Source organism: Columba livia, chromosome 2 (assembly GCF_036013475.1).
Source record: "Columba livia isolate bColLiv1 breed racing homer chromosome 2, bColLiv1.pat.W.v2, whole genome shotgun sequence".
Lineage (NCBI taxonomy): Eukaryota > Metazoa > Chordata > Aves > Columbiformes > Columbidae > Columba > Columba livia.
The window spans coordinates 55,698,368-55,713,503 of record NC_088603.1 but is presented as its reverse complement, the minus strand read 5'-3'; the positions used below and the strand labels follow the sequence as shown (position 1 = coordinate 55,713,503).

General features: G+C 42.2%; 1 protein-coding gene across 1 annotated transcript in view; it reads right to left on the bottom strand.

Annotated features, from left to right (window-relative positions):
• Window positions 1–15,136, bottom strand: part of ITGA9 (integrin subunit alpha 9) — a 227,671-nt gene that overhangs the window by 192,765 nt on the left and 19,770 nt on the right. Inside the window, exons 5-8 of the mRNA XM_065052058.1 lie at window positions 9,185–9,252; window positions 6,756–6,885; window positions 5,098–5,183; window positions 2,441–2,509 (exon numbers count right to left, since the gene is read on the bottom strand). Of these exons, the coding sequence (XP_064908130.1) occupies window positions 2,441–2,509; window positions 5,098–5,183; window positions 6,756–6,885; window positions 9,185–9,252 (353 nt within the window). The remainder of the gene's footprint in view (window positions 1–2,440; window positions 2,510–5,097; window positions 5,184–6,755; window positions 6,886–9,184; window positions 9,253–15,136) is intronic.

Below are 15,136 nucleotides of genomic sequence, written 5' to 3'. Positions count from 1 at the left end.
ATTAAATGCTAACAGTCTCCCAGCTGGCACCACATTACGCATTTCAAGTCACATTTAAACACAAAAAGGAAGCCAAAAGCAAGAATGGTATTCCATGCTTATTTTATCCACTTCTGCTAAGGTACCACAAGGCATACCCTTTGAGACCAACTACAAACCACCGCCTCAAAATTAAAATCAGCTTCCAAAGGAAAAATTAAAAGATACCACTTGTTATTTGAAATTGAGAGCTTTTTACATAGTAGGAAAAACTGAGGTTACAGAAATAATTGGTTAGGTTAAAAAGAACGAATCACATTTCTCACATGGTTTTACATTCCTCATTGGGGATCTCTAACTCACAGCCTTCCATGCCTGCTAAGTTTAGATGCACAAGCCAGAGCTACTGGGCACACTAGGAGATGGGCAGCAGCAACTCTACTCCATGCAGTCTGTAAGATTTAAAAGCTGCTAAATATATATAGCAGGGTGAGTTAAGGATAGAGTTTCAGTTTGTAGTTCAGATTTTTGTGTTTGTGTGGGTTTAAGGTCAGACCTCAAACATCATTTGATTCCAGTTATTTTGTAGCTTAAGTTCCCTTGTGGATTTTTTTATTTGTTTATTTTTTTATCCACTAAGGTTTTAAAACAAATCTCTCATGGGTAAGGAGTGAAAGTTATGAAAAGCATTTCACTATGTATTCAGGCAGTTTTCAGGGAAAGGCTATTATTTACCCAACTGCAGCATGGTACGTCTGCAGCCTGGGTGAATTCACAGTGCTGTGAGAACCTGAAGTTTGTGCACATTTGTAACAAGGCACTACATTTTCTTTTTTCTTGTCTGCATTTGACTTCCTAGTTCAGCCTCCAGCAATAAAAAAAAGGGAAGGAAGAAACTGGACTGATTTTAATGTCTGTCTAACAAGAATGTCAGTGCAATGAACTTTCACATCAGTGGGAAGGACAGAATTTTGTGAGCGCTCATTTGCAGGCAGTGCTCATTGCTGAGCAAGTCTGGTTATATTTCAATCACAAAAAAAAAGAAATGGACAGCCTCCTCTTTAAAATAAAATTCTTGTTTGGATTGTAGAGAACTTGTAGAAGACAGATATTAATGGGGAAGGAGGAGATAACAGCTTAGAAGTATTTGGATGTAAATACTTGATTAGTTAAGTTATATATAACAATAACGCAATTAAATTGAAAAAAGGAGAGTTTTTGGCTGAGACCTGGAAACTTCCTGATAGTTCTGTTTATTAGGCTAAGGAACAGTTCTCCAGGAGTACATCCTTAGGGACATTTAAAACTCAACAGGGAAAGAAATTAACAGGAAGCAATCAAACACAGGAGATGCCCTGGATGAACTGGGAGGTCTTTTCCTTTCATGATGTCTGCAATTCTGCTAGTGCAGAGAAAGGCAAATTTTGGAGAGGCACTAAAATACAAGTCACACTACACACCCACACATTCTTGCAGCTTTCCTCTATTCCAGGCATGTTTTTAAAGACTGCAACGTGTTTTGTTGGGAAAAAATAACAAAACATGCTAACACTCCCGAATTGATGATAAAGACTGTCACTGGATCCTTCTGACAGGGGCAAGTCTTCCTAGAGTCAGAAGCCACCAGCAACTTTTTTCTTCTGTCATTTCCTCGCCTTCCAGGAGAACACAAGGCAACTCCAGGTAAGGAGTATCATTTCCTCACTGCATTATTTCAAATAAGAGATCTTTTTGCTGATACTTATATCTGGACATACTGTCCACTTCATTTCCCCTGCAACACATCTTGAGCATGCCACCAGTGAAGAACACAAGCTGCTCCCCATTCAAATACAGCATCACATGTGGGGAGCTGGATCTCACTAACATTCACTAGGTTTCATGGGGAAGGGGATGTAAGCTCTAAGACAGCAGTCCTAAGTGTAAAATGTAGGACTAATTCATGGCAGGAAAGGGGAAATTATAATCTCTTGAGGCAATGAAGCTGCTCCTCCACAAAACAGCATAACTCTACTATCATCTCTGTCACAGCAAGACACAGAAAAACATACTGGGGCTTTTTGTATTAAACTAAGCTCCAGGCTACCACCATCTACCAGCAACATCTACTAAGAGGAAATCTCTGCATCTAGGCTCAACTGACATCCCAAATCCCACATCTCTGAAGGCAACAGCAGAAGTTGCAGCTACGTTTGTGTAAGGCTAAAGAGAACCACTAGCACAATGTTCAGCAAGACCTTAAATTTCAGTCACATGGGCACTGGGCAGACTTTGTAGTCATGACCACTACAGGAGAAAGGGTATAAGGCTGGTCTGTAAAATAGGTCTAGGTCTTCTAGGAGGATGAGAAGAAACAGAATTTGCTTGACAATTTGTGAAGCAGTGGAATGAAAATGTTGCTCTGAGACATTATTTACCCCTCTCACCCCTTAAAAGAAAACACACATACATAAAATCTCACCTTTTTTCCTGAAGCTTGAAAAATCTTTATTAGAGAGCCTGATCGCCTGTCTGTTCTGAAAATATAAACCTGAAAAGTGAAAGGAAAAAAAAGTTAACCAATACTAGCTACAAAGTGCATAATTGTATAGCATGAGTGCGTCCTTGGTACATCTAAATCACAATCATGACCATGGCTATTGCCAAGATCCAGTTTCAAGACCACTTTATTTTTCAGTCTTCTTTTCATAGACAAAACATAAAGATCCCCATTTTCATTATGAATCACAGGCCTCTTATCACGAGAAATGCTTGAATAGTATCTCATCACCTATGTTTTTGGTGCTCATGTGTATGTGCACATGTGAGTATTTAAAAACACCTGGTAAAAGAACTTTCTAACTCTCAAACAAGTGGCACCTGGAGACTACCTGGAAACACACAGGGCAAAAGCCTGAGAAGGCAATAACCCAGTTCCCCTTCCCTTGTCCAGCCTTCCCTTCTCAGGAGCACCTGTGGGCACACACTGCACTGTAAGCTTCATGATGCTTTAGCAAAGGTCAGAGTGGCAACCCCAGTTGGACCACCCAAGGCATTTGCACCATTTCTGTCTGAAACAATCTGTAAATCAGAAAACTATTAAGACATAGTCCACTATGTTTTCTCCACTCATCTCCACAGGAGAAACAGTTTTAACAAGAACTCTCGGGACTAATAGTATTGATGCAAGTTCAATAACAGATCTTGTACCAAAACTGAAGACGTAAAACACACGGATTGTAGAAAAAGACTCTTTGACAGAAAGGCTGGCTCCAGCAGCATTTGAGACTCCTCCAGCATTTGTGAGGCTCCATCCTAGCAGGTGCTCATGCAGTTTGCAGGACAGAGGATCCCTTACTTCCAAGGCCATGTAGCAGAGCCAAGCACTTAACATAGTTGAATTTGTGGCGAGTTATTAATAGGTGATGAGACAGAGTTCAAAGCTGTTTTCAGCCAAAAACACAGCACAGATTTACTGCAGACAATTGCTGTAGACATGAAGGACTCCCTAGGTTTTGCAGTGGCTTGCTTAGCAGTGAGAACATGTTGCCAGGTGTTACAAGTCCAAACCCCGTCTTAACTAATGACACTCTTGGTGACTTTGGAAAAATGACTCAGCTTCATTAAGTATCTTGGCTTTACCTTCAGTGAAAAGGGTGTGACAATGCTAACCACTTTCTATCAGGGAAGTGGAAATTATTAGCTTATTAGAGAGCGTGGAAAGAACAGGACTGCTTAGTATAATGTCCTCTACTCAACATCTCTTACTGCCCCTTTGCCATGTGTTCCCGCTACCCAGATCCTATGCCAAGGGAGAATAATGGGAGCTTTTGCAACTGCCACAGTAGTCTTCAAACTACAAGGCCAGCTGCTTTCTCATGGATCTCATGTTAGCAGTTGTTTTTTTCCCCCTCCTTGTACAGAAAATAAATCTGTTTCAGAGAAAAAACAGGTTGGAAGGAAGGTGCATTGCAGCAGCCGTAACAGAGTACCTGGGGTAAGGAAAGTATGTTTTTCCCACGTGCATGTCCTCTCAGGAGCAACTGCACTGCTACTATATCCCATATGTCCTAATCATGCCAGCTCAGGTATACGTACCAAATTCATCTTCTACTTTCATTCCATTTTACCAATTTGTGCTGCTACCCCCTGGGACATGGATACTACCAAAAATAATCTGCTTAAGCCAAGGGGTAGTGTTGCTGGTAATGAAGAATTCTTGCTCCTTATTGTTATGATTAGCTACAACTCGCATCCCCATAGAGCAGGAGGGCCAGGGGGAGGAAGATGTAAGGAGGCTGCAGGACATCTCTGCTCAAGCATACAGTAGCAGTAGGTCCTGAGAGGATCATATTTTGACAAAAGAGGGACAAAAGCAGATCCTTTATATGCCTTCCCTCCCTCTCCCTACTCCCACTCCTCAACCCTTGGTTCAAAAACATACAAGGGTCACAGCGCTCATCTTCACGTGGCTCTCCCAATAGCAGCTGGGTACTCAGCACAGCAACACCAGCCATCTCTGCCTTGCCATTCACTTGCTTACATCTTTGGGACACTGAACATATGTATGCCTACAGAAAAACTATTTTTTTTCCTTCTCAAGAGACTGTCACCAAGATTTCTAAGTACAGCTGGCAGAAACCCAGATTCTAATCCACTAAACATCAACATATTATGAAGTTTTAAGAGGGACATCAAATTGCCTAGTAAATGGCTTTTCATGCTATTAGAGATGCTACCCTGAAGTAAATACCGAAACAGTCAAACATATGAAGAAAACAAGCAGAAGACAAACTCTCTTTTCCAAGTTTTTTCACTTCCAGGCAAGGTTTTAGTGATACCTATACATTACAAATCCTAAACAAAAGCAGTATGAAAGAAATGTTGCCTGTGTCTTGTTAAAATAACTGTTGTAAGAATTGAGTGGGAGAGAGAGGGGTAAGGGATGTGAGGCACTAGGAGAGACAGTCTGAGAAGATTTGATGACTTCTAACTACCTCAGCTCTCCCCTGCTCAGTGCTCTAAAACTACCCTGTAGGTGAAAATCTCTTGCCTTCTCAGACACATGGGAACTGCATCAGTAGTACCTTTTTTGCCCCATTGCATCTGACCACATTATTGTTTGACAAAAAGCCACACCTTTCCGATGCCTCCATCCTGAGGAGCTCCTCCTACAACGTCCGTGGTAGTTGGCTGAGAGAAATGACCTGCTGTCACCGCATATCCTGAGTGGGAGATGGGGTGGGGTGGGAGAGGAGAGAGGAAATAAATAAATAATCACACAAGGGAAGAGCCTGAGAAACAGGTCAGCCAGCTGGATCACGCTCATTGGGTTTCACTGTTCCTCCTGGGCTGCACGTTGTTAGCGTTCAACCATTCTGCTCAGGATGTGCTCAGCTCAGGATTCAGCTCAAGAGCTCATGGCAATGGGAAATGACAGTACACCCTCCAGAACTCTTCCAAAAGCTGAGAGAAGAAAGAGTTGTGTATGGAACTTGGCGAAGGACAAACGAATAGGATACGGGGAGCATTTCAGTAACCACAAGTCCTGAAAGGGATGCAGTAAAACAGGAAGACGCACACACATGCAGAGCAAAGAGACCACATCACTACAGAGAGAGTATCGCATCAAAGAGCAACAGTCCCACATCAACCAGAGAGAGGTGTCCTCTTTTGGCTAAAAACGCTGCCCAGGAAGGCTTGGAAAATTACGTGCCTTTTTTGTTGGGGGGAGGTGGGGAGAGTGGAGGACAGTAGGCAGAGAGGTCAGAGAAGTTAATGGCTTAAAAAGATTTTTGTTTAGGCAAGAAGAAAAATGGGAGGATAGATCAAAGAAAGAAAGAGTATATTTAAAAAAAGGAGATCAAAGATTCAGTCTTATTTGACATATTAAAAAGATATATAATAACTAAAGATAACATCCTTCTAAGGATGTCTTGATTTGCCTTGCTCTTCTGCTGTAAATTATGAGGCTCTTGTCTACATGGTAAACACTATAATTCAGGTCTGTCAGTGGCAAAACATATTTATGTCCTCAAATATGTATATATAAACTCTTAATTCAGCTATCACCAAGTAGTATCTTCCAAGTGGTATTTTTTATAAGGCTAAAGGTTGAAGGGAAAATGAGAAGACAGTGCAAGTCTTTAGTCAAACGATGTCAAACTACTGACTCTTTGAAATGCCTTCTAGGTCTCAACAGTCCTAGGCAATGGGGATTAGGTGCAAGCCTTTAAATTAAGTCTTTTAGGGACATTAACTGGTTTTAGAGCAAGTAAAATCAATTGAGTTAAAAATATTTCAAACCTATAGCAAATTCTTCCACAACCTCCTTCTGTTGCAAATGATTCACTTGTATGGTGTTATTTTTGTTGAATTAATTTGTATCTTGGATATACGCTCTCTAAATAATGTGTTGTATCCACCTTAAAGACAGGTGTAAGCAGACACGCAGCCTAACCAATGACACATAATTTGTCCATCAAAGGGCAAATGCAGGAATGAATGAGGCCCACTACCATCCAAGATGCTTTTCAGTTGAAATGCATTTTCTGTATTACTCAAAAAAAAATACAAAATATTTTTTTTAAACAAGCAAACATCAATGGAATTTTCTGGTTGCTTCTTTGTTTATATTTCTTTCCAGGTAAGTAACTCTAATTCAGATGTTCTTCTGTTCATGCTTTGCATAAAAATACATCACAAAAAACCATCATGATCAACTTTATAACATCAAAGCCTTGATATAAGTCATTAGATTGATCTGTTCTCTCAGTGAGCACCAGAGAGCTGCTTACCAAGGTACGTGTACCGCCTGGCTATCACAGCATCGTCGTTCAGCTTGTAATACATGTTGTCAGTGAGATTCAGTACTTTGACAGTTCCTGTCCAATAATAAGATCCCGGTGCCCCCATGATGACCAGCTCCTACAGCAGGAAAAACAGAAGGGTATGGGGAAAAAAAGAAATAATGATCAAACCAAAATTCGTGCTTTACACGGTAATGGAGAAGGGACAGGACATTAAATTAAAACACCAATTGTAAGTCCATCTGTAACAATCTCAATTCTGTGTGCATGTAGAGAGCATCCTTCTTCCCAAACATGGAGGTCACTGCACATACCCTAGAGGCACAGGTTCTTCCCTTTCATGGCGCACTTCTGCTCAGCTGTTCTGCTGCTTCAGCAGAAGACTTCCTCAGCCTTACTAACCATCAAACTTATTCCTGCTAACACAGTCCTCCCAAAAATCTCTCTCCACTTGCTGCATTTCTCAACCATCCTCCAGAAGATCTGAAGAACTTCACCAAGTGACAGAAGCACTCCAGCACACCCAGACACACCACTCAGCTACGGACTGTGCCTCGATGCTGGCTGACACGCTATACCAACCAATCATGAAGGATACAGCACAAAGCATTTTGATTTTACAGCTATGAAGCTAAAGAGCTGCCATGCACTCAACAAGCAGGGTGTGGGTTATGTCATGGTTGGAACATTTTGCCTTGTCCTGTCATCAGATACGCTCTGCTCTTTGAGAGACACCCTGGCAATAGTTCTTTACAGACACCCAGCATGATTCAAGATTTTAAAACCCTAGAAATCAGGCAAAGTTTCATCCAGCATCCAAAGATATACACGGATAATGCTTTTGAATTAAGATCAAAGGTACATTCACATGCGAGACAGACTGTGAAAATGTTGCACAAAAGCATTCAGCATCCTTGCAGGGAAACCTCACTCCTAGATGTGGTTTTAAATACCTCCAGCAAGGGACCAAATTAAGCCTGGGATGTGTTAAGCCTAGGTAAGTTCTCCATGCCTGGAGGAGACATGAGGACAGCTGCTTTGCCTCACATCTCCATTCAATGCAATGCCATGGGCAAACTCCACCCTTGTGGGAAAACACTCGCATGCTCAGGATCCCTTTGGGCGACCACTTCCAGTCAGGGGGAGATATTAAACAAGTGATTTTCTTAATAAGACTACAGAGACAGGACGGCAAATCAAATCAAAGAGCGGGACGTGCTTGGCAACAGTTTTTTTCCCTGGGAGGGGCCATGCCCTTGAGGTCAAGGGATCATTTACCGGCAGGAATGACTACCATCAGTAGTGCTGAATATATGGTAGGGGCTTGCCTTTTTGACCTAAAAAGCCATTTATCTGCATTTCCTGCTCAGTAAGCTGCCATCAGGCTGCAGCACTGAAAGTTCAAAGATATGTCTTAAACTAGGGTAGCAAAGGAGGATTTAAAGCATGGGAACAGAAACAGGCTAGAGAGAGCAGACAAGCCAGGAAATAGCTGCTGCTGGCTGAACATCCACTTATCAGACAGTGCCACTGTGGCAACACCACCTGCCATCCCAGTTTACTCGGAAATCACCTTCTGCCATTTCAGAGAGGACACCTTTATTTTGCTTATATTAGCCTGGACAATAAATTCTGCAGATCAGTGCGTATGTAATTAGGAGTGAGTATATACTTGACATTACAGTTAAAAGGAGCCTGACACTGAAATAGCTTTTTTTCTTACAAACAAACAAACAAACAAAAATAACAACAGCAACAACAACAAAACAAGGACTAAAAAAACAACCCTGAAACATACATAAATAAATGAATTCATCCTTGACATAACTAAAACACGGCTGACAGACTTCTGTACAGGAAAGAATATGGTCTGGTATTTAGAACAGCTCTGGAGCATATATTTTACCATACTATTTTTTCTTTGATTTTTTGACATAAAGAACTGAAGCAGAACTAGGAAAAAAAAAAAAAAAGTATTTATCTTATGTATGTATATGCATGTGCATGTATACATTCATATAGATACATATACCTACATGTGCACATACATAAATCTGATTGGTAAGGACTTTTTTACATCACCACCTCAAGTAAAGCATTAACAAAAGACACAGGGACTCTATGCAACATGTACACAATAAAAATATTCCCTGAGGACACTTCCCAGAGTTAATTGGTTAGTTCTCATGCACAGACCTCGAGACACATGCATGTATGTATGAACCACTGGGCAGGTGTTGTGAGAGAGGCAGGCACCTACGAGGCTGGACAAGGGAGGAGGGTGTTTTTTGGTGAGAAGGGACCATACTCAGTGCTCAGCTTGCTGTCCAAGCCATCCTTGGAGCTCCTCTCCTGGGGCATGCAGTAGTAGAGCTGCTCACCCTGCACATCCCTGCTGTGTACATGCTTTTGCTTACCTCGGTGAAGAAGCCTGCAATTCCCGCCTGGCACGAGCCGTGCTCCTCCCCATACTTCTTCTTGTACTCTGGATGGGAAAAGGGAAAAAAAATAAATCGTGGTCATCCCTGGCACAGCACACGCTTTCCAACTGAGCACGCAGAGCCTCAAGAGCACGCAGAACTCCCAGGCTGTACGGGCCACCAATGTGCACTATGGCAGCATCCTCAACCACATCGGGGGCAAAGCAAGTGGCTTGAAATCATCCGGGGGACATCCAGCATGCTGCCTAGGGCGTGGTTAAGTGAGCAGTAGCACAGTAACGTGATGAACACAGCAGCACCATCACCCTGATAATGGCACATCAGCAAATGCACCTGCCTCCAGCAGCTAGACCTGCACAGCCTGGGAGGGAGGGGAATGAAAGGTGATGCCCATGCCTGTGTGCCACTAACCCTGCACCAAGAGGTTTAATCCCCAGGCCTGTCACTACCTCAGAGGAATAAGTGATTCCCCACTCCAACGACAGTCACCAAAGACCCCATAAACATATCTGCTGGTGAGATACTTCAGGACACCGGCCCCAAGAAACAGGTGACAAGTGAGGACGGGACACTGTGTTTCTAAATGATCAGACAACAATCTCGTCTCAGGGATGCTCAGGTCTGCTGCTTTTCATGGCCACGTGCTCAGAGCCCCCAGTTCACAGGGGACCCAGCCAGCACTACTACAGTTTTTGTTCCTGTATTTTATACAGCAACTCCTTCTGCTGTCAAACCTGAGGAATTTTTATTTTATCTTTTTGCAGAGGAGGAAAAAAATATATATATACTTTTAGAAACAGATTAAGTTTGGGGGGAGGAAAGAGGAAGAAACAAAAAAAAGAATATCACTTTCCTGCCTTAATCCACACGTTTTCAGTTTAAGAGCATTTCAAACTTAGAGCTGGATCAGAACCTTTGCAGATTATTTCTAGATATTTCTAGATTTCTAAATACTTCAAATATTTACCATACTAATGAGTGCTCAGCTTGAGCATATTGCCACTTCCTGTATATTACAGTAATTCAGGTTCCAAAAAGATTCACCATATAGCCTGGTAATTTTGTTTGGGTTTTTTTTTTTTCCTCTGAGTAAACAGCATTAACTCATTGCTAAATGATAAAAAAAAATCATGAAATCAATGACCAAATTGTGGAACCAAGCAAGCTCCTTCTGAGTTGAATTTTATCTTATTGAAGACCAAAAGGAATGAATTATAAACTGCTGCCTTCTCATATAATTTTTTCAAAAGTGTGTGCATACTTATACACAGACACACACAACCCCATTCCCCCTTTACGAATTATATATAGTATCTTCCTAACATCATAAAGATTCTCAGATTTTAAGGAATTTGCTGAGGTAATACCAGTTGCACAGGGAAAGGTTTAGTTGGAGAGACCATGCAGGACAGTGACTTGATCCACAAATTACAGCCCAAACGCCTAATGCTCTTGGCTGAGGCAGGGTCCTGCCAAAGCAGACGTGTGTCCCAGCAGAGCTGGAGGGCCAGAAGCAGACTTGGGTTTCCTAGTGGGAACGTTTGATAACAATTCCACTGAGAAACAAAGCACATATTTGCTCATGGCTATTCAGAAAGTGCTGGGGCTCTGAATCGCTATCTTTCCACATAAAGTCTCTCACAGATCCAGGCCCTCTTTGTCTGGGAAAAAAAAAAAAGTGTTTATTGATATGAACTTTTTTTATTCAGAGAGCCAAGGAGATGAGGTTTCGCCCTCTGGCATTTCCTGAAAAATAACGCTGTGCATGTCCTAAAGACCCTGCCTTCACTATGGCTGGATTCCCACCCTTGCATAAGATGAAATGCAGCAAGTTCCACGTCCATCCCATTCAGATGTTTTCACTTCCAGCCAAGGTTTTCTCTTTCCATGATGTACTGAACTACGAACAGGCCTTGCCTCTTCCCAGTTTTGCACTTGACCTGCTGTACTTTGGAACAAAACACTGCTGGCCACCATGGAGGTCTGGAGTCATCCTTCCGCCTTACCTGCTAAACTTAGTGGGAGGCTTTTGTAATGCCAGAGATCAAGGCTTTAGAGACTGCCTTCTTAAATCCAACTTTACAGGATACTTTTTTTTTTTTGGATGGAGGCATAGAGGGGCTTAGGTTGATGCTCAACCAGCACAAGTGAGCACCGTGCCCTTCCTGAAAACCCATCCAGGGCCACGCAGCCATGGCCCCCAACCCACCACAAGGCCACAGCACCCACCCTCCCTTCAGGCACTAGGCGCCGCAGTCCCTGTTACATCTTACTCATGACCCAGGCCAGGGCACAGCCTCTTAAAATCCAAAACGGGCCCCTCATCTGGGACTTGAGATGAGAGGATTTCTTACGCATGTATTTCTTTTGAGAGCACACCTCAATGGCTGTGTCATGCTCCTGAACAGCTGCTGCAAGTAGGCCCTACTGACAATTTGATGGATTTAAAATGTTGTATTTCCCTATAAAATTCTATTATGGTTGGCTCATGGTTTCTTTAAGTGTCTCCTTCAAAAAACATACGGCTCAATTTGCTTTAAAATAAAACAGAAAAATTGCCAGAGGGTATTTAACTTGGACAGTGAAAGGTTTAGGTCAGGCAAATAACGACATAACCACGGGGAATGCCTCAGTGCAGGATGAGGGGCAAATAAAACTTGTTTCTTATTTGGCATTTTCAAATTTCTTCTTGTCTTCTTTTATAAACAGGCTTTCCAGCACTTTTTTTTTTCCACCCCACGATTTTTTCATGATTCAGCAACACATAAAAAGCCTCAAACACAATGGCGGCTTCCCCAGCCAACAGAGCTTTGCTGTAGGCTTGGGTGAGGCTTGAACATCTCCAAACCATCGCCCCACACAACTCCAGCCATCCAAGAGGTTCCATCCACACACAGCTGCGAGTCCAAATGATCCAGTTCACGCAAGCTATCCCCTGAATTCAGCTGAAAATTAAAACCAAGGACATGCAAAACCATAAGAGGACAGCAGGAGTGGCAGGGGAAGAAGGCAGCTATTCAAGGGTGGTAGATAGATCTGTAGCTTAATGCAGCTGTGACTAACAAATAAGAAAAAATTATTTCACTTCTTAGAATAAACAGAGGGTTTTCTTCCAATAAAACAATACATGCACAAAAATTAAACCATTTCTCCAATCAAGTAAAAAATTTGTTGAATTCACAGCATTGTTTTATTATAATATAATTTTGCCTACCCTTTTTTTTTAAAGATACACCAAATTCAGATCAAGGCGTAACTTAAAACAAAAGCCACAACATCCAAGGACACAACACAGCTGATTTTAATCAGCAATATACATGTTAGAAAATGAACAGAAATACATACATTGCTTTCATTGTCAGGCAATGAAAAATCAATTATTCTTTAAATTAATCAAATTATTATTAACTGCAATGCATAAGGAATGGGAAAGATTTGGTAGTTTAAATGGTTGTGTAGCGAACTGAGTTGGTATATTCACTGAAGCTCATACCCTGTTTCCCCAAAAATAAGACAGGTTCTTATATTAATTTTTGCTCCAAAAGACACTTACTTTTTTACATTTATAGCTGCCTGGACACTATTTAAATTGACTTTTTTAATGAACTGTAACTAGGGCTTATTTTTGGAGTAGGGCTTATATTTCAAGCATCCTCAAAAAATCCTGAAAAATCATGCTAGGGCTTATTTTTGGGGTAGGTTTTATTTTCAGGGAAACGGGGTACTTTTACGGACACTGTTCATGGCTTTCTGTAATGTTCACTGTTTTTTAAGTCACTTACTTTGGCAAAATTGCTAGAACTAATGGCCCTTATTTCACTTAAACAAGTAGTTACATTGTGGTTGTAACAGTGAATAGATGGGAATGCAGCATTTGAATTGAATTCAGAGTTTGGATATAACCAGTGCTTCTGTGAATTAAAGAAAAGACATCAAAACATTTTGACTTGAATAAATACCTGAAAATACTTCTCAGGAAAAAAACAGAGCTTACAGAAGAAGAATAAATGGATTCATTACAGCAGCATGGCATGACATACAGCAACAATGCAAAGTAATGACTGTCCTTCTTTCCTTCAGCTATCAAGACTCCACCTTATCACTAAGGGGTCTGAGGACACCATACATGCCAATTAACTTATTCTAACACTTCTGAGAGACAAAACAGCTTTAGTGACATTTTCAAAGAGGAAACAGATGAACAAAGGCCGAAATACCCCAGACATTGAGTCTATTTGAGCATTTAAACCTCCACTGACACAAAGCAGAGACTGGCACCACATTTTGGGAGGATCCAGACAGAGGCAGTCCTCCCCAGGGAGCCAGCTGCCCAGACCAGATGGACACTGAGGTCCTGATCTCCAGCACAACCCTTTCAGCACAAAATCACCCCTTTCATTGGCCCACCTAATTCCCACCTGCATGCGGCTCCCCCCATCCTTCCCAATGTGTTGAGTAGGTCTCCTTCCACCCATGCACCCATGGTCACAGCCCACAGCCACCACTCACATCCTGGACTGACACATCCTGGACTGTCACATCTCAGCCCCACAGGCCTCCGCCTCCTCCCTTGAGCTGCTCTGCCTCTCCCAAGCAGTAGATACGGTCAAAAGGCATGAAAACCAAGATTGCTTCCATAATATCTCCCCTACACTTCAGTGCACAGCAGTGACACCTGTCACCTGTATGGCACTGATATCTGTCCATTCACCCGTCAATGCAGCCGAACAATCAAACAGCAGGAAACCATGTAGTTACTGCATCAGCTCACAGCTTTTGCACACCTGAACAGCAGCATTTGCATGAGATTTAGATACTGCATACAGTGGATTTGGTAGTTTCCGCATAGCTCCAGGCAATAACTGCTGTCATGAACAGATCCTTTGTTTATATACTTCTTTTTTGTTCTTTCCCATCTGTCCACAGACTGCTGTGCACCCCCAGTTACACAGACCACAAGCCACAAAACTAACTGCTGTGGCAACAGCTGATAACAAAGCAGTAAGACTGAGTCTGGAAGAGGTGGCTGCCTCTGCTACTTTGAAGGTGTGCCATGAATAAACACATGAACCAAAAAGAGAAGAAGATGGTAGTGGTTTGCAGCCATGATGATCTTGGGTTATAAGAGAAGTAAGGCTGAGGAAGAAGTAATTGGATAAAACAATATACAAAAAACAGGCTAAGCTGTCATGTGTGAGGATTCTGAGGGCAAATGATCCTCAACTACTTCTCTGAGCAAAACTCTCTAAAAGTCTCTAAGCAAACTTCAATGCCATCACACAGCATAAGCTCCAGAGTGCAATAAAATCCTGTATCTACTGTCTTCACAGATGGAAACGAAGTGGACATTTACGGGAAATTATCATTTGCACTGGAAGCCTCTTTCTTCCTTTCTGTCAGGGTTTCACTACACCAGAAGAAACAGTAGTAATCTTTGACCTAGCATTGTGGGTTTGGGTTTGCACCACAAAGCAGGGATGTTTTCGTGGCTCCCAGAAAACCAAATGTGGTCTGGACCCTGTGGGAAAATTTGCTTGTTCCTTTGGAGGCAAGGCACATGAGTGTGTGCTGTTCCCCTTATTCACTAACCAAAGAGTCCATCAGTCTTCCTCACCTCCACCACCAACTTCTACCACAGCGGACTAGGAAACCATCCCAGCTCTCCACATAAGCTGGGCTGCCTCTCGCAGCAGACACGGCCACCCTTCTTTGCAAACTGAATGCATCAGGGTGGGGAGATAAAGAGCCAGCTTCCTTTTTCCAGAAGGTCATTAAAACTATGGGAAAAATAAACAAGTGAAAGCACTGCCTGGAAGACCATGGCTCCATACGCCAGCTATACCACAAAGGACATCCAGCTCATATAAACCGGATTAGTTCCTACTCAGAAAGACTGCATTTAACTATTAGGCTTGCTGCTGTTCTCAT